Source organism: Eutrigla gurnardus, assembly GCF_963514095.1.
Source record: "Eutrigla gurnardus genome assembly, chromosome: 10".
In the NCBI taxonomy this organism is placed as follows: domain Eukaryota; kingdom Metazoa; phylum Chordata; class Actinopteri; order Perciformes; family Triglidae; genus Eutrigla; species Eutrigla gurnardus.
The window spans coordinates 5,063,914-5,087,630 of record NC_139924.1 but is presented as its reverse complement, the minus strand read 5'-3'; the positions used below and the strand labels follow the sequence as shown (position 1 = coordinate 5,087,630).

Below are 23,717 nucleotides of genomic sequence, written 5' to 3'. Positions count from 1 at the left end.
CACCCGACCAAATTTTGGGATTCACTTTATGGACTTTTTGACTCACGTTTCTGTGCGTTTGATCGCCAGTCAAAGATAATGTGACAGTTTTGGTTGCATAGTCATAGCTTGATCTCCTGTATTTGTATATTTTGCACCTTTCATTCACACCATGTTTACTGCGCTGCCGTGTGACAGTGGGTTGGACTCATATTCTGAAATGTCCTTTATATCCTTACTTACTTGGTTAGCTAAAAAAAAACGCTCATCGTATGAGCTTTCCACTGTCACGGTAGTGGTCAAACCTTTGGCCAATTATGGTACACAAAAATACACTTCAGTGCCGCGTCTCGTTACAATAATGGCCTTTGTGTTGTTTTTCTATCAGTATGTTTGTTGTTTGTCTTTTTTGTACATTTATTCTATTTAAACCATGTATCAATCAGTAAGAAAATGAGTCCTTGTGGAAAAAAACACAGATTTGAAATGATAGTCATTTTTATTTGGTCACATTGTGAGGTTTTACAATCTTAGACTACAGGTATCACATCGATTTTTACAGTAGGTCACCCTCTGTTAATACATGTTAAGGCCATTTGTTCCCAGTGGCTTTCGAGTAGATTCTTAAATGGCTTGGACAAATCAATTTTAGTTAGGAGTTATAGGGGCAAAGGGAAAAGTGTGGTGTAACATATGGTAGCCTGCGTTTGTTTATATGAGCCATTTCTTACCAAAGTTTGAGGACATTGAAGGCCGTGTGGTGGGCTTATGCACATTTGTACCCGTTTGTTTGTAGCCTGGGATACATTTTTACTCTCACCTACCTGACACACACACACACACACACGACTCCAGATTTAACCAAAGATAACGTATTTTGTCGTCGTTCAAGGTTCTTGTTTTCTCATTTTTTGTATTCAAATGCATTCTATTTTTTATATTACATACTATTGTAATAAACTACATTTACAGAAAAAGGTTGGGCTTTTGGTCATGCATGAATTCTTATTGGCCAAGTAAACTATTTGTCTGAGGTTGCGTCTAATTTGGTAAGAAAATGTTATTCAAATGTGTCTTTTTCGTTCTGCAATGCAAAACCTGTCGTTGTCTCTGTGAGTGGATGCAGGTATGATAGCAAATCCAGAATGTGTTTGTACAAGAGGAGGAGGAGGAGTGCGTGGTGTTGTTAGAACCCTGATGGTCTCGGGTTACCTGTGATTTGATTCTGCCGGGGCACGACGAGCGGTGATAAACACGTTCACTTGTGCGTCCAGTCGAGCCACAATGCTCCACAGAGGCTTCAGCTTGCTCCACGGCAAACCCATCACAGAGAAGACCTCTCCACACAGGCTTTGATTCAACTCACATCTCTGGACTTTGTGAGGTTTCCATGGCGATGATCTTCACAGCAGAGCAGGTGGCTTGTGTGTGCGAGGTCCTTCTGCAGAGCGGTCACATGGATCGCCTCGCCGGCTTCCTCCTCACTCTTCCTCCCCCCTCCTCCTCTCCCTCTCGCCCCGGGGAGCTGGAGAGTGTGCTGAAGGCCAGAGCGGCGGTGGCCTTTCACCAGGGCCACTTCGCCGACCTCTACACCATGCTGGAGGGCTTCCCCTTCTCCCCACGGAGCCACCCGCTCCTGCAGCAGCTCTGGCTCGGGGCCCACTACATGGAGGCCGAGAGGCTCAGGGGCCGACCCCTGGGAGCCGTCGGGAAGTATCGCGTGAGAAGGAAGTTTCCTTTACCGCACACTATCTGGGACGGAGAGGAGACCAGCTACTGTTTCAAGGTGGGGTGTTATCTTAGCTCTCCCAACTCTGGTGTGTACCACATTATAAGAGACATGGATATTGATAATGATTAACACCAGTAGGCAGGTTGGAAAGGCCAGAGATATGAAGTAACTAAGTACATTTACTCAAGTACTGTAAGTGCAGTTTTGCAGTATTAATTATATTTATTTATCACATTTTATTTCTACTACACCACATTTCCTCATGTTCTTTTTATTCCACTAAATCTGCCATCTATAATTAGGCCGAGTTAATCTGCATATTCAGAAATCTCCTAAAATATGATTATTAATTACATATCACCAGTCAAAAATTAGACCTATTTATAGTAGACGAGTTCAATTTAGCTCCACATCGACTAGTTTTATATGCTGATATTACTAAAAATATTTAGTATTTAGTAGACTTAGGCCTTTTACATGTAATGAAGTGTTTTCACTGCTGGTTGGACTACTTTTCAACTGAAGGGAAGTTACAAATGTGACATTTCTTTTTCTTTAAGGGTTTATAATAAATGCTGAATGGCTAAAACTAACTTCGGGCGTGACGATATTTATGTAATGTACCAACAGGAGAAATCCCGCAGTGTGCTCCGCGAGTGGTACCGACATAACCCGTACCCTTGTACCCGGGAGAAGCGGGAGCTCGCGGGGGCCACCGGCCTGACCAGCACGCAGGTCAGCAACTGGTTCAAGAACCGCAGGCAAAGGGACCGAACCACGGACGTGAACTGGTCAGTGTAACTACCAACAGCTAGTTAATACATATATATATAAAATAATATATAAAATATAATTTAAAAATAAATACAATAACATCTAACAGGATAAAACAATAAGGAGTTCATACAGCCGCACAACCACAGGAAGCGGATGGATACACGGTGGAAGTAGAACACGGTTCGTCGGTTTTAATGCAACATGGCACATCTGCAAAGCATTTACAACAGAACCAAACAGCCATGATCATGTCCAACAACCGAATATTATTTATTTTACATAGAACAGCAGCGCCCTCTTGTGGCTAAATTAAAACACGACGCGAGATTTAACAGTGTAAAGACAGATGAAGGTTTCTGATGCTGCTCATCTCCTCGTTTTTCACAAGTGTAGCTCTGGAGGAACCTCGGGAGACATCTACGACCCTTCCTCTGACAACGACTCCTCGCCTCCAGGAAGCCCACATCCCCACTACCACCACCACCCTCCCCCTCCACCCCTCTCTCACCCACCACCTCCTCTACGTCACCCGTCTGCAGGCCTCACCTGAGCCTTTTTTTTCTATGACTTGTTAAGTCCAACAATAAAAACTGTTTTGCTGCCTTTGAGTGTAACGTACATTTTATGCTTTCAGTTAAACAAAGACTTTGCAAGTAAAATGTGTTTCCAAAATATGACTCAGCAGATATGGATTGCCATTTAAGCCAATAATAAGAAATACATAAATATGGCTATGAAATAAATAGATGTGACATTATGAAATAACAGTCCCATTAAATAAATAAATCTGTATTAATATTTACAATTATTTATGTATTTATTGCCTCATTTATTTATTTCATAGACATGTTAATGTATTTGTTTAATATTGTCTTAAATGGCATTACATAACTTGTTAATGCAGTAGGACAATAACTGTAAGACATCCCTGCATGTACGGATATTTTGTAGTAACATCATTTTTTTAGTGTTTTTTTTTTATTTCTGGAAATTGCAGCAAATTTTAAGAGAAACTGAATAGAATGTAATTGCAAATTTTGTTTTTCATCTTTTATGTAGTGTAAAAGAAAACGGGTTGAATTTTCACTCTAACAGCATCATCACACCGAGATAAAAATGTGCAGAATAGCTTCATAATATAGCTAGAATTAATAACAACAAGCTGTAAAGGCCATGAGGATCCATAGTCAAAGGTCAAGTGAAGGTCAAGAAGTATTCACAGATATGACCAACAGTTCACAGCAACTCAGAGGCCTCAACTCGTTACAGAGTCTGTCTTTCATTAGTGCATGTCAATCAGCGGGGGGAATAAATGTTAAGGCGATGATTTAATTTTTTCACAGGAATTAAGCAAAAAAAAGTAAAATAGGGAGCCTTTGAATCCACAGACTCCACTTTCCCAGCTGTTGCTCCGGTACCTCGATCCAAGAACTATTAGCATTTTAATTCAGACTCTTCCTATCCTCATCACCTGGACGGGCTTCCCCAACTCAACTAGTCGGTCCAACAGGCCAAGTCTTTGGTTTGTTTTTGCTGGTATGCCAGTGGACTGGTAACAGACCAGTTTAGCTAATTTCTTCTTTTGTGCAATGGGGTCCAATTAATGCCGTTCATTACGCAATTATGCGTCACCACACCAGTGTGACACACAGCACTAGTGCTCCAGTACGGGGGGAAAAGTGAGCACCTTCCCTGTTCAGAAGCCCAGATATTCTGCCAGGAACACAGCCATGATCTTGGTGAGGTTCACCACGGTGGGTCGGTGCATGTTCTCCTCGGTGTCCTCCAGCGTGTGCCAGAACTGTGGGAAGGGAGTGGCGATGACGTGCAGCACAGGGACACCTGTATGAGGAGGGGAGGATAGTGATGTATACGTATGACCTGCAGTATCTTCTCCAAATGTGTCCATCACTCACCTTTGTGGAGGAAGGGGATGTGGTCGTCCTGCACGGGTCCGAGGTACACATCCTTCCTAAAATACGTCTGCTCTGAGGGGTGAGACGTCAACAGACCCTGTCGATGGAGTCTCTTCTCTGAGAGCGAGCGGGGGAGGGGAGGCAGAGTTAGGGCACGCGGCACAGAGTTGCTTTTAAATATTCATATTCAACGGTGCGTACCTGCTGCGATCAGACGGTCGAACCAGCGCGCCGTGTTATCAAAGTGATTCGCAATCAGCGGGTCGGGACCGCCGATCAGATCAAGCAGCACAAAGAGGTCCTGGAGACAAAGTGCAGAGTCAAAAGGGCTGCAGAATATCGAGTTTCACTTTAATAACAGCACAACACATGTCGCTGGGTTGGGCTGACATAAGAGATCCCAGTAAGATTTGTGCTGTAAAAGTTAAATTCAGACCTATCCTAAAGTCTTATGGAGACAGAAGGAGACAGACCTGCTGCTATTGTTGTGTTCATAATGTTTTGGCCCTAAATTCAGCCTGCTCATATTTAATTTAGAGTGTGTCTGCATCAGGATGCGAGGGTGACCATGGAGGACTCGCTCACCACAGCCTGGAGCATGGTGGTGTGTGTGGCGCCCGCAGGGTGCGGCGTGTTGGTCATCCGCTCAGCCAGGTGGCGGGAGCCGTACAGCGAGTCTGTGGCGGTCCACTCTTCAAACGACTCCTCCCCATCAAAAAACACCAGCTGAAGAGACACTGGGAGTTTCTGGGAAGGACGACATTAAAATGCACTTTTCAGGAAAGCAGCGGCTGAGGGCCGTTTCTTCTTCTGCAGCGATGGCGCAGTGTGTATTCTCACAGTAACTACATAAATCACAGCCTCTGGAGGCGTATTGCTATTTACAGACGCCTGCTGCAAAGAAAACAAAACGCTGAAGTCAGCATTTTCTATCCTATAGTGCGGACACACAGCCAGAGGGATGACATGAGTAAGAAGAAGAAGAGAGAAGCTACTCTTTTCAGCATCTCCTTTTCTCTTAAAACGGCTCACAGGAAAAAGGAAACTAATCCGTCAACACACATGTAGCAAACCAGCGTCTGAGCACGTACCTGCTGTTTAAACAACATAAGCTGGGCATCCAAAGAGGTGACGAGCTCCAGGATCATAGCACATGGCACTGCCGAGTCACTGGCCCCCAGAAACACCTTCTCTGGGGCCCGGGGGTCCGGAGGCAGAGACTTGGAGTCGTAGTGGCAGGCCAGGAGCAGCCTGCGAGGGGCCGAAGGATCCAGAGTGGCAACGATGTTGGTGAAGGTGACCTGGCCACGGGGGGTTGAAGACTGGAAGGAGTCCAAGTCTATGTCCCAGCCAGCAGACAGCGCAGACAGAGTGGAGGTGATGTGCTGAAGCAGAGCAGGGAGGTGGATTAAAGGGGAGCGAGGAACACGAGTGAAGAAGAGGAACCGGTGAACTTGTACACACCTGCTGTACAGACATGCTGCCATGTGTCCCCGGGAGCCTCTCTATCAGGATGGGCCTCAGGTGGGTCTCCCACAGACGGGTACCATCCACCTGAGAGGCCAGACGGCGGATTTGAGCCTGAGAGCACTTGCTGGGTTTGTGGGACAACTGGATGGACGGGAAATGTCAAAGATTCAAGTTTAAAAAGCAAGTGATGTAAAAGTTAGGCTGCAAAGTGTAACAACATCACCGAGAGTGCATGGTAACGATCCTCTTTCCAGGTCGTTGTGGTACAGAGGAGGACTTGTCCTTTTAATTGTCATTTCTGTGCACTATTTTCTGTAAATTCAGCATCTCTTGCATTTCAGAGGAAAAAACACTGTTGCTCTTTCTAAAGTTTTACCAATTATGTTCCCATTAAAAGCTTTTTTCATATCCACATTGAGGGTCTAAAGCCCTTTGAGGCAAATGTATGATTTGGGACCGTACAAAAATGATTTAATGAAAGTGGATAACAGGGGGCAGATGAGTGTCATGAAACATCTCTTTAAATGCCGACAACAAATACTTTTATCATCAATGAATCTGCATATTATTTTCCTAAATTAATTGTAAAATGATAGAAAATAGTGATACAAACAGTGTGACCAACACTTCCCCCTCCAGTCCATAAAAGACCTTTATGCTCTTTGTTGCTTCTCTTGGATGTCTGACCCAGAATCATTATGTGCAAAACACCAGGTGGCTGTTTAACATTTACCTGCTGACCTTAATTGTGAGTTTAACACACGCATTGTGTGGTGTGGAAACTTGAAACCTCCAGTGCACCTGAGAATGAAGTCAGAGATGTTTTGTATCCAGCAGTGAAGCTTATGAAATTAACTTTTTTTTTTTTTTTTTAACACAATCGTAGATTCTGGATGGAAGTTATACTTTTTCTTCATCAGACACAGTCTTAAATATGTCCAGAGGGGACACCAAGTTCGTGATCACATGAGAAAGATCAGCAGCAAATCACCATGGCTGGAACCAGAGACTATTTGGCATTGTTTAAAAATGACTTAGAATAGTTTATTTGACTGCCTAATGATTATTCAGCTTATTTTATCATCTATATCAATAACTCTGACCCTTGATTATATCCAATATAAACACAGGTTCAGCTGGTCAACAGTCCCGTCTGGTGTTGTAACACAGGAATCCAGACATGCAACTCTATCTAACCGTGGATATTATATTTCCGGGAGCATCGAGCACCCCGGGGTGACGTTTATAGAGGATATCTGTCGCTGCTCTTACCCGGTCTTTAGTCAGATCTGCGGTTGGCATGCGGTTCACGTGTCCGTCGGCGGTGTCGTTTGACAGGTAGACCCCCAGCGCCACCGCCAGCAGCAGAACCCCGACGAGGCAGAGCAGCAGCACCCGGGCCCGGGGCATCCGCACCCGGTCGCAGCCGTGGAAAGAGCCGCCGCCGCCGCCGTCGCTCTGCTGCAGGGGCTTGTACCTCCGACCGGACCGGGACATGACGGCGCCAGATGCGGCGTCGAGGAGGCAGTCCTAACGGCTACGTGTCCAGAGCGAGAGTCGGAGCGTGTAGGAGGGAGATCCACACAGGAAGTGGAGGCTGCGTCTCTGAGCTGAAGCAGCCTCCAGGGGAAACCGGCTCCGTCTCAGCCCGGGTTCAACATCACGGCTCATCCTTCACATTTACCGGCTCTGCGGTGCTGATTGGTTCAGCTGCTTTCATCAAGGGTTAGGGAGATTCTCCATTAAAATAATGATGACACAGAAAACAGCGTCGTTCTGTTCCGTCTGTGTTTTTTTTTTTTTATCGATCAGCAACTATTTACTGTGTTACACTCATTTACATCCACTACCGAAGAAGAAAAATACGACAAACGATCATGTTACGTTAGCAAACCTGTCATAGCTCTTATGGTTCAGTAGTCCATTTAAAATCGCATAGATCTAAAGTTTTCTCTAGACAGGACACGTTCGCGGTGGTCTCAAATGGCGTAAGTTGTTTTGTTGTTGGCAAACTGTTCCGCGGTGCGCTATCGCCACCTACTGACCGGGAGTGAGAAGTCACTCCAGTCAATTTAATTTATTACAGAATAAATACAGTGCAATACAAAATTAAGATGCTAAAAATGCAAGTGTAATTTAGCAATTCCCTTCAATGCTACTCCCCCTTATTTTTGAGGCAAACAATGTACTGTTAACTCTACATTTACTGTTGTTTTGGATAATGCTGTTGTAACAAAATAAAGTATATCTACGTATGTATGTCATCTCAGATTAACTCACTGCAATACAGAGAAAACAACCACTTCCGTTGTATAAATTAAAAGATGACCTATAATTTATTTTCAGCATTCCGTGTATCTACCTACCTGTTGTTCACCCATTTCATCTGTGAAGCTGGCAAACTATAAGAACCAAGTTTATTAATTTAATATCCCCACCACATAGGAAATCTTTATTCAGTGTTTTGGTATGATTAACATGAAGTAATAATAATAATAATAATAATAATTATTATAATAATAATAATAATTATAATCTGCACATGAAAGATCTGCATTAACCCAAAGTAAATTATGTTTCAAACTTTTGTTCCACTCTTACATGCCCACCAAAATCATTGCATCATCTTCCTCTTTTTGTTCCCTGGCTTAGTTTGCAGGGATATTTGACATATTGTATTTTCCCTGTGAAAGTATTTGTGATGAATGTTGAATCAGGTCAAAACAACAAAAAAGGTCAAAACAACAAAAAAAAAAAAAAAAAAAAAAACATGTTACGTGACCTACTTTTCGATCCCGCCAGATTTTCGTCCTCGAAAATGAACGGAAAAGGAAGCTGACATTCTACACCGTTGTGATTGGCTCTCAAACGTGACGTCCTGCGTTCTCTTGCTGCTGATTGGTCCAAACCGCCGTCCGTTTCTACCCCGGCGGTTTACGCCTTCCGTACAAATACAACGTTAGCGGGACTTTTGGGACTCATTGGCGCTTTTCTCCGAGTCTGGACGGAGGTTTTGCAACTCAGCCGCGCGTTTGACACCGAGGAGCCGATCAAGTTGTCGCCGGACAGCCGCACTTTTTATTCGGGAGCCGAGGAACGTCACACTCTGCCAACATGCACGTGCTCAAGCGAGGTGAGCCGTTTTCTGTTGATCAGTTTTCAGTTAGCTTGAGTGCTATTACTGTCGGTATTGTGGATTAACGGGTCGTTATTAAACAGACAGCGACTGATCTGATGCCTCTGTCTACGGAAAGCCTGTGAAGCAGCTAGCTAACGTTGACTTAGGCTAACTTCTCTAGTTAATCAAGGAGACCTCCAGCTAGGTTGTCAGTGTTTTTAATTGAGTCAACTAACATAATCAGCGTCAGGTTAACACGCGTGATTGACCGCTAATCATACAAATAACTAATCACTAATGACATTATGATTTCTGAGCGCTTTGCTGTGTTTATCCCCACGACCCTTTGTCCTGCTTGGCGCCAAATAAAACGTCACATCGGATCCACCTGAGTGTCACCGTGAGCTTCCGGTTGGGAGAAATGTTAGTTTCTTAACTCGACGCACTTTTCTAGGCCGCACTTTAATCACTTTAGTGAGTCTTTCGGACCACAGTGTCGAGGAGCTGCTTCGAGCTTTTTGTGCCAGTATTGATCCAATCTGCATACATTTATACATTTTTCCCATATATTTATTACAGCACCGTTTGTGATAAAGAGCCAAATATGTTTCCCCCCAAAGTGAACTCTGAGCTCAACGTCGTGTTTTTAGTTCAATATTGTAACTTTAAAAGGACTAACAGAAACAACAAAACACACAATTGAAGACCACAGTTAGGTTCAATAGCAGTAGTGTTGGAATGTAAGTAAGCAAATGTATGCCAGTACTGTATTCAAATATATGGTATTTGCATTTTATGCTCCTTATGTTAACACACACTTCTTAAATCAAATCTTAAACTTGTTGTTCTCCTAAAACATACACGTTATGTAAATATGATTAATTTATTATAATACAGCATTACAATGTTTCTGAAATCGGTTATTTTGCATAATGAGTACATTTGACTTTTAGTACAGTAAGTATTTTAATACTTTTTCTTGAGTAAGATTTTGAATGCAGTACTTTAACTTGTGAAAGTAGTATTGCTACTTTTGATACTTTGACATAAGTTAAAGATCTGAATAATTTCCCCACCATTAACTCCTCAGTTAGTTAAATACCTGGGGGAATCGTGTCTTGGCTGATATTATGCTTCATTATGTAAAAATTCATGTTCTTTTAGATCGCCATGATATATTAAAACAGTGTGGCTTGATTGTCAGAATGGGGGGAAAATACCAAAAGGAAGCTGATGCTGTACGATCTTTTAGTGGAAAAATGTTGACAAAATTAGACAAAGATGGTTCAGCCCAGGCGTGGTTAATGATTAACTAACAGGATTGACTGGATTTGTCTTAAACGTACTGAAGCAGCTTTGTTTAATCTTACAGTTTGTATAATTTTCCTGCCTGATAACTTAAGACAATAGTGGTCTAACTGAAAATTCTTTCATCGGTTTATTTTTCAGATGGACGCCAAGAGCGTGTCATGTTCGATAAAATCACCTCCCGCATCCAGAAGCTGTGCTACGGACTGAACTCTGACTTTGTGGATCCGGCCCAGATTACCATGAAGGTGATCCAGGGTTTGTACAGCGGCGTCACCACCGTGGAGCTCGACACGCTGGCTGCAGAGATCGCCGCCACGCTCACTACCAAACACCCAGACTACGCCATCCTCGCTGCGCGTATTGCCGTCTCCAACCTGCACAAAGAGACCAAGAAGGTGTTCAGTGACGTGATGGAGGACTTGTTCAACTACATCAACCCCTTGAATAAACGCCACTCTCCCATGATCTCCAAGGAAACGCTCAACCTAGTTCTTGAGAACAAAGACCGCCTCAACTCTGCCATCATTTTCGACAGAGATTTCTCCTACAACTTCTTCGGCTTCAAGACTCTGGAGCGGTCCTACCTGTTGAAGATCAACGGCAAAGTGGCCGAGCGACCGCAGCACATGCTGATGCGAGTGTCTGTTGGGATCCACAAAACTGATATCGACGCAGCCATCGAGACTTACAACCTGCTGTCAGAGAAGTGGTTCACACACGCCTCCCCTACGCTCTTCAACGCCGGGACCAACAGGCCACAGCTGTCCAGCTGCTTCCTGCTCGCCATGAAAGACGACAGCATCGAAGGCATCTACGACACCCTGAAGCAATGCGCCCTCATCTCCAAATCAGCTGGAGGAATCGGCGTGGCAGTCAGCTGCATCAGGTCAACAGGGAGCTACATCGCCGGCACCAACGGCAACTCCAACGGGCTAGTCCCCATGCTGAGAGTTTACAACAACACGGCGCGTTATGTCGACCAGGGCGGGAACAAGAGACCCGGGGCCTTCGCCATGTACCTGGAGCCCTGGCACTTTGATGTGTTTGACTTCCTGGAGCTGAAGAAGAACACTGGAAAGGAGGAGCAGAGAGCCAGAGACCTTTTCTACGCCCTGTGGATCCCCGACCTGTTCATGAAGAGAGTGGAGAGCAACCAAGACTGGTCTCTGATGTGTCCCAGCGAGTGCCCCGGGCTGGACGAGTGCTGGGGGGAGGAGTTTGAAAAGCTCTACACCTCCTATGAGAAGGAGGGGAGGGTCAAGCGTGTGGTGAAGGCTCAACAACTGTGGCACGCCGTTATTGAATCCCAGACAGAAACTGGTACGCCATACATGCTGTACAAAGACGCCTGCAACAGGAAGACCAACCACCAGAATCTGGGCACCATCAAGTCCAGCAACCTCTGCACAGAAATCGTTGAATACACCAGCCACGATGAGGTAGCGGTCTGTAATCTGGCCTCAATCGCACTCAACATGTACGTCACCCCAGAGCAGACTTTTGACTTCAAGAAACTAGCATCCGTGACCAAGGTGATTGTCAAAAACTTGAACAAGATCATCGAAATTAACTTCTATCCAGTGCCTGAAGGGGAAAGGTCCAACAAGCGCCACAGGCCAATAGGGATCGGTGTCCAGGGTTTGGCTGATGCCTTCATCCTCATGCGTTACCCGTTTGAAAGCGCCGAGGCCCAGCTGCTGAATATTCACATCTTTGAGACCATCTACTACGCCGCCTTGGAGGCGAGCTGTGAGCTCGCCGCTGAGCTCGGCCCCTACGAGACGTACGAAGGCTCGCCCGTCAGCAAGGGGATCCTGCAGTACGACATGTGGGAGAAGACGCCCACCGACCTGTTGGACTGGAAGCTGCTGAAGGAGAAGATCGCCAAACACGGCGTGAGGAACAGTCTGCTGGTGGCCCCGATGCCCACAGCCTCCACCGCCCAGATCCTGGGCAACAACGAGTCCATCGAAGCCTACACCAGCAACATCTACACCCGCAGGGTCCTCTCCGGAGAATTCCAGATCGTCAATCCACATCTGCTCAAAGACCTGACGGAGAGAGGACTGTGGAGCGAGGAGATGAAGAACAAGCTGATCGGTCACAACGGATCCATTCAGGTAATCCAGGTCACATCCAGCTCGCTGTCGGAGGAAACTGTATTTGTTTGTGAGGCGTGATCACAATGTTACAACCTGCTTAATGTTTCAGCTGTAATATTGAGACTTAATAAGTGTTTTGTTTCTACAGGACATCGATGAGATTCCAGATGACCTGAAGCAGCTGTACAAAACAGTTTGGGAAATCTCCCAGAAGACCGTGCTCAAGATGGCCGCCGACCGCGGCGCCTTCATCGACCAGAGCCAGTCCCTGAACATCCACATTGCAGAGCCGAACTACGGCAAACTGACCAGCATGCACTTCTTCGGCTGGAAACAAGTAAGCGAGAGATAAAATAAAAATGAACGCACTAAACTATGAATGCAACCGACGCGCGTTGAGCTCATTTGTTCCTCTCACCACAGGGGCTGAAGACGGGGATGTACTACCTGAGGACGAAGCCTGCTGCCAACCCCATCCAGTTCACCCTCAACAAGGAGAAGATGGAGGAGCAGGAGCCCGTCAAGACCACAGAGGAGACCAAAGAGCGCAACATGGCCGCCATGGTGTGTTCTCTGGAGAACCGGGACGACTGCCTCATGTGTGGGTCTTAAACGCGTCCTCTCCACTCCCGACTCGATCTTACCTGCCGAGGCTTCAGGTGGTCGGCTAAAAGACTATTTATAAGCATACTATTCAAAAACAACTTGAGCATTTTTCATTCACCAACACAAGCTTGTCAGAATGTATAGAATTAATTTTATTAAAGTGTTCAGTCAACTCACTTATGTCAAATTTAATGTACTTACTACAAAATAAAATGTATTGTTTGAAATAAAATGACTTTGTATCATAAACATAAGTGTTATTGTATTTGTGTGAGGTGGGGAGTCTTAAAAGCTAATTGTTGAGTTGAGGATAATTTGTTTTTATTATGTGTGAATTGGTTAAGATGAGATGTTTCATCCATTAAACACAAAGTGAAAAATGCCCCAATAGCTTCAGGAGTTGTAGTCTAATGACAGTCCGAAGCAACATGCATAAACTATAATGTTAAAGCAGCAGATGTTGACTTTGTCCTGAAGTTAAGAGCATGTTTAGCTTCTGTACGGCGAGTAGCACACTTTGTTTTACTGGAAGAAAATATGGATTTTAATAGGAAAATAAGAAATGGCTGCACATGACATGCAATGAGATCTAATAGGGTTGTTTTACCTCAACTTTAAAGTTGAGGGTGCAGACCATGAGTCCTGATTCTCAAACTTTTGGTCAAGTTGTCACCTTGGCCTTTGGAATTAAGTGCTTTATCTGATTAATGCACAAAATAATCAAATGTGAAAATACTATATGAATGAAAATAAACAGTAGCTGCCCCAGTTTAATACCACTTATGCTGAGGAAAAACTGACCACGTTCTGATAATTACTTTTTAATATATTTTTTATAAAATAATGAAAACATAATTTACACTTTTAAATGTACAAGTTATTACAACCCAAAGAAAACAATGTCCAACCAAAACGTTTGCCATCACGTACCACTGCCACATGCAGGAAGCACCGACGCACACATGGGAAGAAGATGCCGGAAAACAAGGAATCATACAAGTACGTTTTGTACAGAGATCAGAAGTCAAACGGCATACACATAAAAACACAGTACCCTCTCATCTTCACTATTGTCCTCAACAGTGGGAATGTGTTAAAAAATAAATTATCAAAATATTTAACATCTAAAAAACAAACCTAGTTATACAATATTACCATTAACCATAATGCATTATTGATTTGTTCAACAGGGACCGTTGTGTATGCTTTAAATAGCTTAAAATTATACAATACATTAACAAACCTGATAAAAAAAAAAGAAACCTCGCCCCTTTTATATAAGCAATCTAATAAGACTTGCAGATACTAATGACAGCTACATCTGCGAAGCTGCATGGAGGAAGAGGAGTGTGTTTACCTATAAATGTCCAAACAGGAAGTAAAAGGAGGAGGATCTGAACCCCAGTAGAGCCTGCATGTGTTTAGGAGAGACTGGTCAAAGTAGCATTTCTGAACCCAAACTAGAAAAAGGTCCACATAGCTAAAAAGGTTACTGGTATCAAAGTGACGCAGCCCAACGTTAAACTGTATGACTGGCTGCAGAGGAAGGAAGGAGTCACACCTGTTCCCTCTAGTGAATGAACGGAGTGGGAGATACAGATATTGTCACAGCATATGAAGATACCAATAAAGTCGACTTCATGGGAAATCAAGTGAGAAAACAACGGTCTAATCCTGCAAATTAAACACTTATAAATCGAGATATTACATCATAAAAATTCAATAATGCCATAAAAGAGTCAGATTTGCCTCCAAGGGATAATTACAAAGGTATAAAGTGTTTGCAGACGTAATTGACGTCGTCTCAGCGTACGTAGCTCCACATGGCCCTCCTGACTGATGGTTTAGTGTCATTTAACAGCATCTCGAGGAACCTGAGTGAGTTTTTAAGGAGATCTTCTGTTTGTTTTTTACAATTTGATCAGCTAAACTGACAGAGGAAGATTAAGAGTCATCCTCTGCAGGGATGTAAGTGTTCCAACGTCCAAAACACACACACGTCATTTCTGTATGAAAAATAGATATAGTAGACAATATTAAGCAAGCCAGCGGTATAAATAGGGTCTCTTGTGTTCATTTGGGTTCTCACAGAGCGTCTCACACACACACACACACAAACAGGCAGACAGACAGACAGACAGACAGACAGACAGGTTCTGGTATGAAGGAGCTTCAGTGTTGTTGAGTGACTTTCATGCACAGTGAATGTCTTCTTGAAGCACAAGCTCCGTTTTCATTACTATGCACATATTGGCTTTTTTAGGGGTGCCGTGTTTGGTAACAGCTATGTGATGAAGTAAAGACATAAGCTATTAAGGTCACAGAATTTGAATGTAACTCCCGTGTCAAGCAGAGAGTCCCGGAAGTTACTACTCTATAAAAGAGTAAAACAGCAAATTTGACTTTTTACAACTCCGAGTTGTTTGGGATCAGATAAATTACATTTCAGATTTTATTTGAATGAGCGTTTGAAGGTGTTGGTACCTTTGGACAGAGCCAGGCTAGCTGCTTTCATCTCTCCAGTCTTCATGTAAACCCTTATATCTCCACCATGAAGAGAATACTAAATGTCAAACTGCTCCTTCAGATATTAGAATAAAGATAATTGCAAAGACGCACTGTGATAACGACATACATGATTATCCAGTACCTTTAGATCTGAGATGAATGGATGAAATTAAATTCAAAACAGTGCACTGCTCACCGATATGATACTATTGATATCACTGAGCTTCATGACATCGACCACTTACACTTGCTCAACATGCTGATGGCTTGTTTCACATCTAACAGGGCCACAGGTTCATCCATGTAAATGGAGGAAAGAAGAATATTGTGACCCACAAGTTTTCATTTTACAGTAAACTAGTTTGTTCATCACTCCAGACGGCCTCTGACCATCACATTCAGTCCTTCTCACAAACTCACACCAAGCGGCAATAAAAGGCATCCAACACTGGTGTGCCACGACGCGTCTGAGAATTTGTTGTACTACCAGTTATACACACACACACGCACACGCACACGCACACACGCACACACGCACACACACACACACACACACACACACACACACACCTCTTTAGTACAACAATATCAGTACAATATAGGTAATATTGATACATGAGAAATGTACCACACAGGCATCTATCTACAGTACCATGTCTGTAGAGCTTCCATTACTTCTAGTGCATTCTGGGAGATGCAGTCTGTAATGAGTCTTTTTTTCTTTTTTGGCTGTTTTCGCTGCAGGAACAGTATTAGGCCTCTCCAGGTGATGTAGTGTTCTCTAAAACAGTTTCCTCTCCTACTCGCTCCTCTGGCATAGTGAGTTGACTTGAGTTTATAAAAATAAAGAGGCTCAGAGAACAGAGAGGGGGGGGGGGTGTATCTGTTCTGACTGCTGAGACTTTCTGGGAGTGTTGCTTTGTAAAAATCGCTCGTCTTCTTGCTCTCTCTACGGTTTAAGGCAGTCCATCGGAAGCTGAGTGAGGTCACGCCATTGTGACCTCTGCTGCCGCTGCGCGTGCAAGGAATGATGGGTACTCTCATAGTGGCCCTCCCTCTGTGGCCTGAATCTCTTCTCCTTCTGCAGGTGTCACTCCCTCCTTGAGTCACTTTCATGCGTTAAGGAGTGAGCCTCGTGCTCATCCTCCGTCTTGTCGCTGTTCGTAAAAATCCTGCTGAACTTGCGCAGCTGCTCGCTGGCCGTGAGGCTCTCCTCCTGCAAGCGCTGGTTATTCACCCTCAGGTTGGCCATCTCTGCCAGCAGAATGACTTTATCCTTCTTCTCCTGGTGGTGGAGGGACGGTGAAACGAGGAGAGAAGAAGAGAAACCATGACTGTTTAGTGAAGTGTGACTTTTCAATCTTATTAAAGGAATACTTTGACAGAAGATAGCGCTCTCATGTTTGCCCCGGACTTCCTACTGTCAACTGTTTAATAAAGGAAAAGTATCTCACTCTCTCCAGATCAGTGTTCAGCTGTTTTAACATCACTTCCAGGTGGTAGAGCCGGCCAGACAAATCGTTGGGCACCTCGTCGCTGTTAACGCACAGAGCAGAGATTTATTTAAAAAAAAACATTATTAACGGCACACAGGCAGCACACAAAACAGGGACACGATATGTACCAGTACATAGGAAAATAAATATGACAATACTATTAGTATTATAAATACACAAGCCAGACTTTGTTTCTAAGGGTGGTTTTGTCCATACAGTGCCATGAAAATGTTTCACCCTCTTCCTGATTTCTTCATTTTTTGCACATTTGTCACAAATGTTTCAGATCATTAAACTAAAACTTATTTCAATATAAGACAAAGACACAAAATTACATTTTTATATGATTATTCCATTAAAATGCAATGAATTATTCCAAACCTATATCAGCCATGTGAAAAAGTAATAGCCCTCCTAATCCTAATAGCTGTTTACTGCCAGGTACGTAAATCACCAGGAGGTGGCAGTAGAGAGTTGTATTCCCTGAGCTCTCCTCACAGTGAGGTCGACCTACCCGCTGAAGGTCGGTGTGGTCCGTGGCGTCTGAGGAGTCTGAAACTGGACCGGGCTGGCGGCCGGTCTCACGTCTGGACTTCCAATCTGCGGCTCCGTCAGCGAGAAGAGGGAAACGGCTCTTTGTACTGCAACAGAGACACATCATGAAACTTTCTGGAAGCTGCATGAAGGAGTCTTTTTACCCAAGTGTCCTGAGGGAATCACACCGCAGCACAGGAGGACCTGGCAGCAGCCGAGGTTATGGATCAAGTGTTGGTGTGTTTGTCTGTGCTGTGATGGTCTTTGCAGCGACGGAGGTTGGATGGACGGGAGAGAGAGAGACCCAAACACAGATCTCTCCTCCTTTCCCACGAGTGTCATGTGACACAAGAGAGCCGAGACTCGGTGAAACCCGTCAGCCCCCAACATCCAGACAATAAGTCTCACATCCGCCGGGGATTTCAGATTTCACGCTTGTCAATCATATTTCTTTTCTTTTTTTTTAATCCAAATCTTACTTATTCATTGTTACAACAGAGCAATGATAATTTGGGGGGAATTTAATTTTGTTTAGTATAAAGTTGACCATAAAAAACACACTATTCTGTTGTGAAGGTGGTTAACGAAAGCATGTTTCTGCAGAAAGATTGGGCATATGGAGGATATTGTTGAATTATGGCAAAAAATCAAAACCTAATTTGAAGAAATCCATTATTGTGACATCACGTTCACAATAATAGTACAGATTAGACAGAAGGATATGAGGACGGATGGACCACCCAAAAACAAGACTTTTGCCGGAGGCAATACAATACTACCTATATGATGTTGATGTGTCTCACCTTCATACGCCTTGGCAGCGTTGACCAGGCTGGACCACTCAAGTCCACAGGCCGTGTCCGGGAGAGGCATCAGCCCGGGATCGAGCCTCCTCAGGGGGGGAACTTTGTCTCGGACTTCTGTGAGAGACAACTCGGAGGCAGACAGAGGCACTGAGGGACAGCAGAGGAGAGCAGCTGCAGTGAGTAAACCCCTCTGCATGTTACAATAACATCTACTCACAGCAAGCGTGTACAAGTTATGAAAGCAACACAAAACTAAGCAGTCATAACAGGACTCCCCGGATCCCCGGAGAATGAAACCTGGCAGCTGATGCACTCAACACAGCAGAGCACGTTTTGTCCACCTGCCTCACAGCAACATGACAGCAGCTGTTGCAGTTTAAACTCACCCTTCTTGCCCTGCATGTGGTTGGATGAGACGGCGTGTCTGCGTGTGGGCAGCGTGCAGGTGAACAGCACGTCGCTGGTCGCCGTCGTGTTCTCAGAGTTGGCGAAGCTGGCCTCCCTGCGCCCGCTGCACAGGGACTCGTCTGAAAAGGTGCGCTGCAAGGTCCGTCTGGGGGACTACATGGAGGACAGGGGTCAGAGATCAGAGAGCTGTGTGTGCGAGCTCCTTAAACGTGAGCGCTACGAGTGTTCCTCACTGGATCTCTCTGCGGCGTCTCTCCCGGGTTGTCCATGATGATCAGCTTCTTCAGGTCGTCTTCGATGGTGCTTTTGTAAGTCCGCCGTGGAGAACGCAGATCCCTCAGTGAGGCTCGCAGCCGAGGTTGTCCAAACACGTTCTTTGAGTTGGTATCCACCTGCCTAGAGACGCCAGACATAAGCACCAACAACACCAAGGATACTGGGTATTCTCTCCCCTTCCGTCCATCTACAGGTCCATGTTTTAGTAGCTGGTTTTACATTCAAGCTGTTCTATTGATGTAACCTCTGCGTCATGAGAAGATTTCCTCTAATCTTTAGTTACACAGTCATTTTACCCGTCAGAGCTCAAAGTACTTTCATCAGGTTGGTCACGTTTCACAGATTTACTTACTTCTTGCTGTTGGTGCCGTCATGGCCGGATGATGTGGCCGCGTTGGAAGGTGATGCGCCGTTGTTGTCGTCGTTCTGCCAGGTGCTTGGTCTGCTCTTCCCGTAAAAGGCCTTGGGGGCGGAGCTGGACAGAGGGATGGAGCTTAAATGAGCTGAAGTGGGTGTTGTCGTAGCAGCTCGGACGGGCCGGGCCTTTTCGGCGGTCGGAGTCTTGTAACCCTGCGGTGTGTAGGCCCTGAGGGGACACGTACATGTGGTCAATGAATCATTTGACAGAAGGTGAAAGTATTCATTGAATATAAAGGGGGAAATAAAAAGGGACCGGGAGTAAGTGTGTTAATCAGTGAGCTTTTTTTGTGTTACATTTAGACAGAGCCAGGGTAGCGGTTTCCCCGTTTTTATTCTTTATGCTAAGCTAAGCTAACCATCTGCAAGCAGTAGCATATACAGTATGAGTGCTATTGATCTCCTCATCCTCAACTATTCCTTTAAGAAAGAAGGCATAATAATCATACCAGTTGTGGGAAATCGTCTGGCATGTAAGGATCCATTAACGTGAAATTATTTATCAGAGCACGCACACATTTGGTCTGCTCACAGAGGATAGCTGGAGTTTGTTTTTACTGCTCTTTGTATGTGGCTGTCTTTCCACATGAATATATTCATAACATATCCATGCATAATTTATTCTTATAGCATACATCTTACTTGCCTCCTCTTCATTGATCAGCCAACGAAGACGGAGTATGCAATTAAAGTCGAGGTAGGGTTGTCCGTTTAGCAACGGTATTACACAGATAAACTGCTACTGACTGCTGATACACAACCCTCAACAGCAAAGAGGTATTAAACTACAACTACCATCATCCATCACTCAATAACACTGACTGTAACCCTCAGACCAAAACAAAGCATACACCTTACAATCATCTGCCTCCCAAAGCCCTCTGTTTTAATTTTATGACGACATTTAGTTAAAGGTCCAACACATCCAGGACAAAGTGGATGGTGCTCGGTTTAAACGGATTGTTTTAATCCAACACAGAGCGGTGGAAGCCTGTGTGTGTTTTAAGCCTACATGCATCAATAATATGTGGGTGGCAAGAGAACCAACCGTGGAGATCACGTGATGATCTGTACGTTTCACAAGGATTAGGCTGCTTTAATCCTCAACGTATATATCTGTAAGATTTCATGTGTCATACAAATGTTCAAAAGACTCTGGAGGTTATTCAGAACGGCTGCTTAGTGCATCATTCACTTAAGATTCACAACTACTGATATCAGATATCAGTCTGATGCTGACTCAAATAGCGTTACTTTAATAAATAATATTATTTTATAAAAGTTAGGAAAGCAATCTTTAAGTCAAGTCTGATGTTGCCTTACACATAAAACAATGATCCCAGTCTCTTCCACACAGTGAGGCATACTGCGTATTAATCACTGGTACTAGATCGGGACTCTGTATTGGCCGACACCCAAAGCCCACACATCTGTATTGGGACTTCAAAAGTCGGATCAGTGCACCCACACTGCAAGCTTTATGAATGCAACACTCTCCATACAATAAAAGCCAGCACGTCTCCCGTCTCAATCGTTCATGTTAGTTGATATTAGCTTCATAAAAACACCAACAAAAAAAAACCTTACCTGGGTTTGAAAGCATCCATTTTATCAGCGCTGGAGCCAGGAGGCGGGAACGTCCTGGTCCGGTACCCTTTGTTCTGATTGGCTGCGGCAGGTATGATGGGCGAAGACTCTCGTCTCCTCGTTTCTCCGCTGCTGCCGCTGCTCCTTCCCACGGACAGCTCCTGGACGCCGCTGTAGCTTGTGAAGCAGTGCATGGGCTTGTGGGACTGGCTGTTGGACATGTTTCCGGGGCGAGTGTTGTTGTAGTGGGTCGAGGCGTCGATGCCGCTGTCATTAGAACCCCCCTTGTTGAGAAGATCTGGCTCAGGGTCGACTGGGTCGCCGAGGCAACCCCCGCCTCCTCGCTCTCCTCCTGCTCCTCCGTCAAACCAGCGCTCGTCGCTGTGGCCGCTGGAGGCGTTACTGGACAGAGTGTTACTGCTGGAGTGGCTGGAGTACTGAGCTTCGCCCTGCAGAGGACAAGACGGGGACGTTTAGACACGCTCAGAGGCAACGAGGCAAAGAAGACGAACAAATGAGGGTCGATGATGAGTCTGACCTTCTGTCTGTTCGGAGAGTCTTTCCCAGGGACATCCTGTCTGGTTGGTCTCCTCTGCCCCCCTCCACCACCCGGTCCCCGAGACGACGACGCCGGGACATGCCAGAGGGGTTCTAGACAGCAAACACACACAGACACTCACAGGATTAAAGGAAATTACACTGAACCTCCATGGTTGGCAAAGAGGATTAAATACTTATAGCACATTTAAACACTGACCACCACCCACCAACGCACAAAATCACATTCTGTTATCCCTACTGTGCAACACACACACTTTGACACACAATAGACCACACATGTAGTTAAAGACACGTCTGATTAACTTACAACCTGCACATTTTAAGTTGATATGATACTTAGTGCACATTAACTGCTTGCTGGTTTTGGAGGTGTACCTGTTTTGCAGCGCTCCATGGTGCTCTCCTGACTGGTGAAGCCTGAGGAAGACTCTCCACTGGAGGTGATGTCCACACTGAGGTGGGGCTCATAGGGCAGCAGGGGGCGCTGTCCTGTTCCATATCTGCACAGATGGATCACAGGAGAAAGAGCAGCATTTGATTAATGAACACACTCATGCCAATGTCAGTTATATGTGAAATAACTCAGATTTGTGGGTATTCATGCAGTAGGCTTTCCAAAATGTTACACATTACACACACGAATACACTCAAATTAAAATACAAAAGAGAGTTTGGATTTTCTGTGTTGCATCCTCATGGCGTTTGGATAAAACACATTTCTCTGGTTGGGTGAAATGTTATCAACCTCCACACAGTGAGGAAGAGCCACCCACACAACAGATCCTTCCTCATGGAGACAGTGTGAACGGTTCATACACGTCTCACTGCAGATCTGAACACAGTATTCAGCCTAATCTTCTGAGCAGATACGATCCACCTCTAGCAATGCAAACAGACCGTTCTCATGAGCAACACTAAGATCAAAGGAGTGACGGGGAGAGACCACACTCACCTGTCGGGGGAGGGTTTGTAGCGTACGAACGGGCCCGGTGTGATTCCAGGCGGCCCGATGGCGGCGAGGCCGACCAGGCCTGAGGAGGGAGAGGAGAAGCTGGCTGAGGGGTTCCTGTAGGGCAGCATTCGGTCGCCTCCTGCAGGAGACAGACTGTAGTGGTTCTCTGGGTAGCTCACCGGCCTGGAGGAGAAACAAAGAGGGACAGAAAACAGACCAGAGTGCGGTGAGGCATATGAGCAAGGCTACAGGAACACAAGAAACCTGCATTAATTATCTGCATTAATTGAGGAACAAGCTGCAAAAAAAATTTAAAAAATGTATCCAAGTGGACTCTCATGTGATTTTATTTTGTTCATTAACTTTGGAGGTGGGCAGTGTGACAAGGTCCAAGTAATGTGAAACACCCAAAAACAATAACAGCAACAACAATAATAACAATTATTACATCAATAATCTATAACAGATCATTGTTAATATTGATGCTAACAATAGAAATAACCCTATTGGGTCTCTTCTCTGAGTCTCACCTCTTAGAGGTCAGGTGCTGGGGCTCCCTGTAGGGAACGGGCATCAGGGCCTTGTGTGAACGGGTTAGTGGAGGAGGTGGGGGACCCATGGGGGTCCAGCGCTGCGGGTTGGGGGTGCTGTGGAGCCCTGGAGGAATGGGTGGGCTGTCCCACCGCCACGGTGGGCGAGGCGAGGGTCGGTAGCCTGCTGCCAGAGGCTCAGGTTCTGGCTTCTGCTCCATGGTCTTCATCTCATACTCCTCTGTGCAGCCCCTAAAGACACGCAGAGAGGAAGGGACATCAACACAGCCCTCATGGATGTTGATCCTCCTGGCTGAGGAGAAGCAGCAGATCTGGACTGTGTCTGTGTGTGAAAAACCGCTCAGCAAATCCTTATCAACTCAGGACACAAACAGCTCAAAAGGCTGGAGGCTAGCTAGCCCGAGTTCCAGCACATCCAGCATATCTTTCACACATCATCATTATTTCATTCACACAGCCGATTACAGGAGGGCAGGAGGCATCAAATATGCATAGAGGATGTATTCAAGACGAGACAAATGCCAAGAGGAGGAGACGAGGGAGACGAGGGCGGCCATGATGGTGGAGATAACATGTGAATAGACTAAAACTATTGACATGTTTACCTAAA

General features: G+C 45.0%; 4 protein-coding genes across 8 annotated transcripts in view; 2 read left to right on the top strand and 2 right to left on the bottom strand.

Annotated features, from left to right (window-relative positions):
- The first annotated feature begins 116 nt into the window (after positions 1-116).
- six9 (SIX homeobox 9) lies at positions 117-3,091 on the top strand. The gene is made up of 3 exons (XM_084020394.1): positions 117-1,765; positions 2,342-2,502; positions 2,882-3,091. The coding sequence occupies exons 1-3, from the start codon at positions 1,370-1,372 to the stop codon at positions 3,036-3,038; spliced, it is 714 nt and encodes a 237-aa protein (XP_083876520.1). The 5' UTR covers positions 117-1,369; the 3' UTR covers positions 3,039-3,091.
- Positions 3,092-3,114: 23 nt separating this feature from the next.
- Positions 3,115-7,857, bottom strand: qpctla (glutaminyl-peptide cyclotransferase-like a). Its single transcript, XM_084020393.1, has 8 exons — positions 7,147-7,857; positions 5,869-6,015; positions 5,496-5,789; positions 4,990-5,151; positions 4,606-4,705; positions 4,405-4,521; positions 3,167-4,330; positions 3,115-3,133 (listed from the first exon to the last, which is right to left on the bottom strand). Exons 1-7 carry the CDS (start codon positions 7,369-7,371, stop codon positions 4,185-4,187), a joined length of 1,191 nt encoding a protein of 396 aa, XP_083876519.1. The 5' UTR covers positions 7,372-7,857; the 3' UTR covers positions 3,115-3,133; positions 3,167-4,184.
- A 989-nt stretch (positions 7,858-8,846) lies between these two features.
- LOC311019977 (ribonucleoside-diphosphate reductase large subunit) lies at positions 8,847-13,232 on the top strand. Its single transcript, XM_084019662.1, has 4 exons — positions 8,847-9,007; positions 10,442-12,423; positions 12,554-12,742; positions 12,829-13,232. Exons 1-4 carry the CDS (start codon positions 8,989-8,991, stop codon positions 13,015-13,017), a joined length of 2,379 nt encoding a protein of 792 aa, XP_083875788.1. The 5' UTR covers positions 8,847-8,988; the 3' UTR covers positions 13,018-13,232.
- Positions 13,233-13,824: 592 nt separating this feature from the next.
- sipa1l3 (signal-induced proliferation-associated 1 like 3) overlaps positions 13,825-23,717 on the bottom strand; it is a 59,793-nt gene continuing 49,900 nt past the window's right edge. For 4 of the 5 annotated variants that reach the window (XM_084020387.1, XM_084020388.1, XM_084020389.1 and 1 more), the window contains 12 exons: positions 23,087-23,338; positions 22,557-22,739; positions 21,980-22,104; positions 21,582-21,694; positions 21,044-21,492; positions 19,392-19,625; positions 18,997-19,159; positions 18,742-18,916; positions 18,353-18,502; positions 17,530-17,656; positions 16,974-17,055; positions 13,825-16,804 (listed from right to left, as the gene is read on the bottom strand). In XM_084020387.1, the coding sequence (XP_083876513.1) occupies positions 16,610-16,804; positions 16,974-17,055; positions 17,530-17,656; positions 18,353-18,502; positions 18,742-18,916; positions 18,997-19,159; positions 19,392-19,625; positions 21,044-21,492; positions 21,582-21,694; positions 21,980-22,104; positions 22,557-22,739; positions 23,087-23,338 (2,248 nt within the window). In that variant the 3' untranslated portion in view covers positions 13,825-16,609. Of the gene's footprint in view, positions 16,805-16,973; positions 17,056-17,529; positions 17,657-18,352; positions 18,503-18,741; positions 18,917-18,996; positions 19,160-19,372; positions 19,626-21,043; positions 21,493-21,581; positions 21,695-21,979; positions 22,105-22,556; positions 22,740-23,086; positions 23,339-23,717 lie in introns of those variants that run through there. The other variant, XM_084020391.1, reaches the window with a different exon arrangement.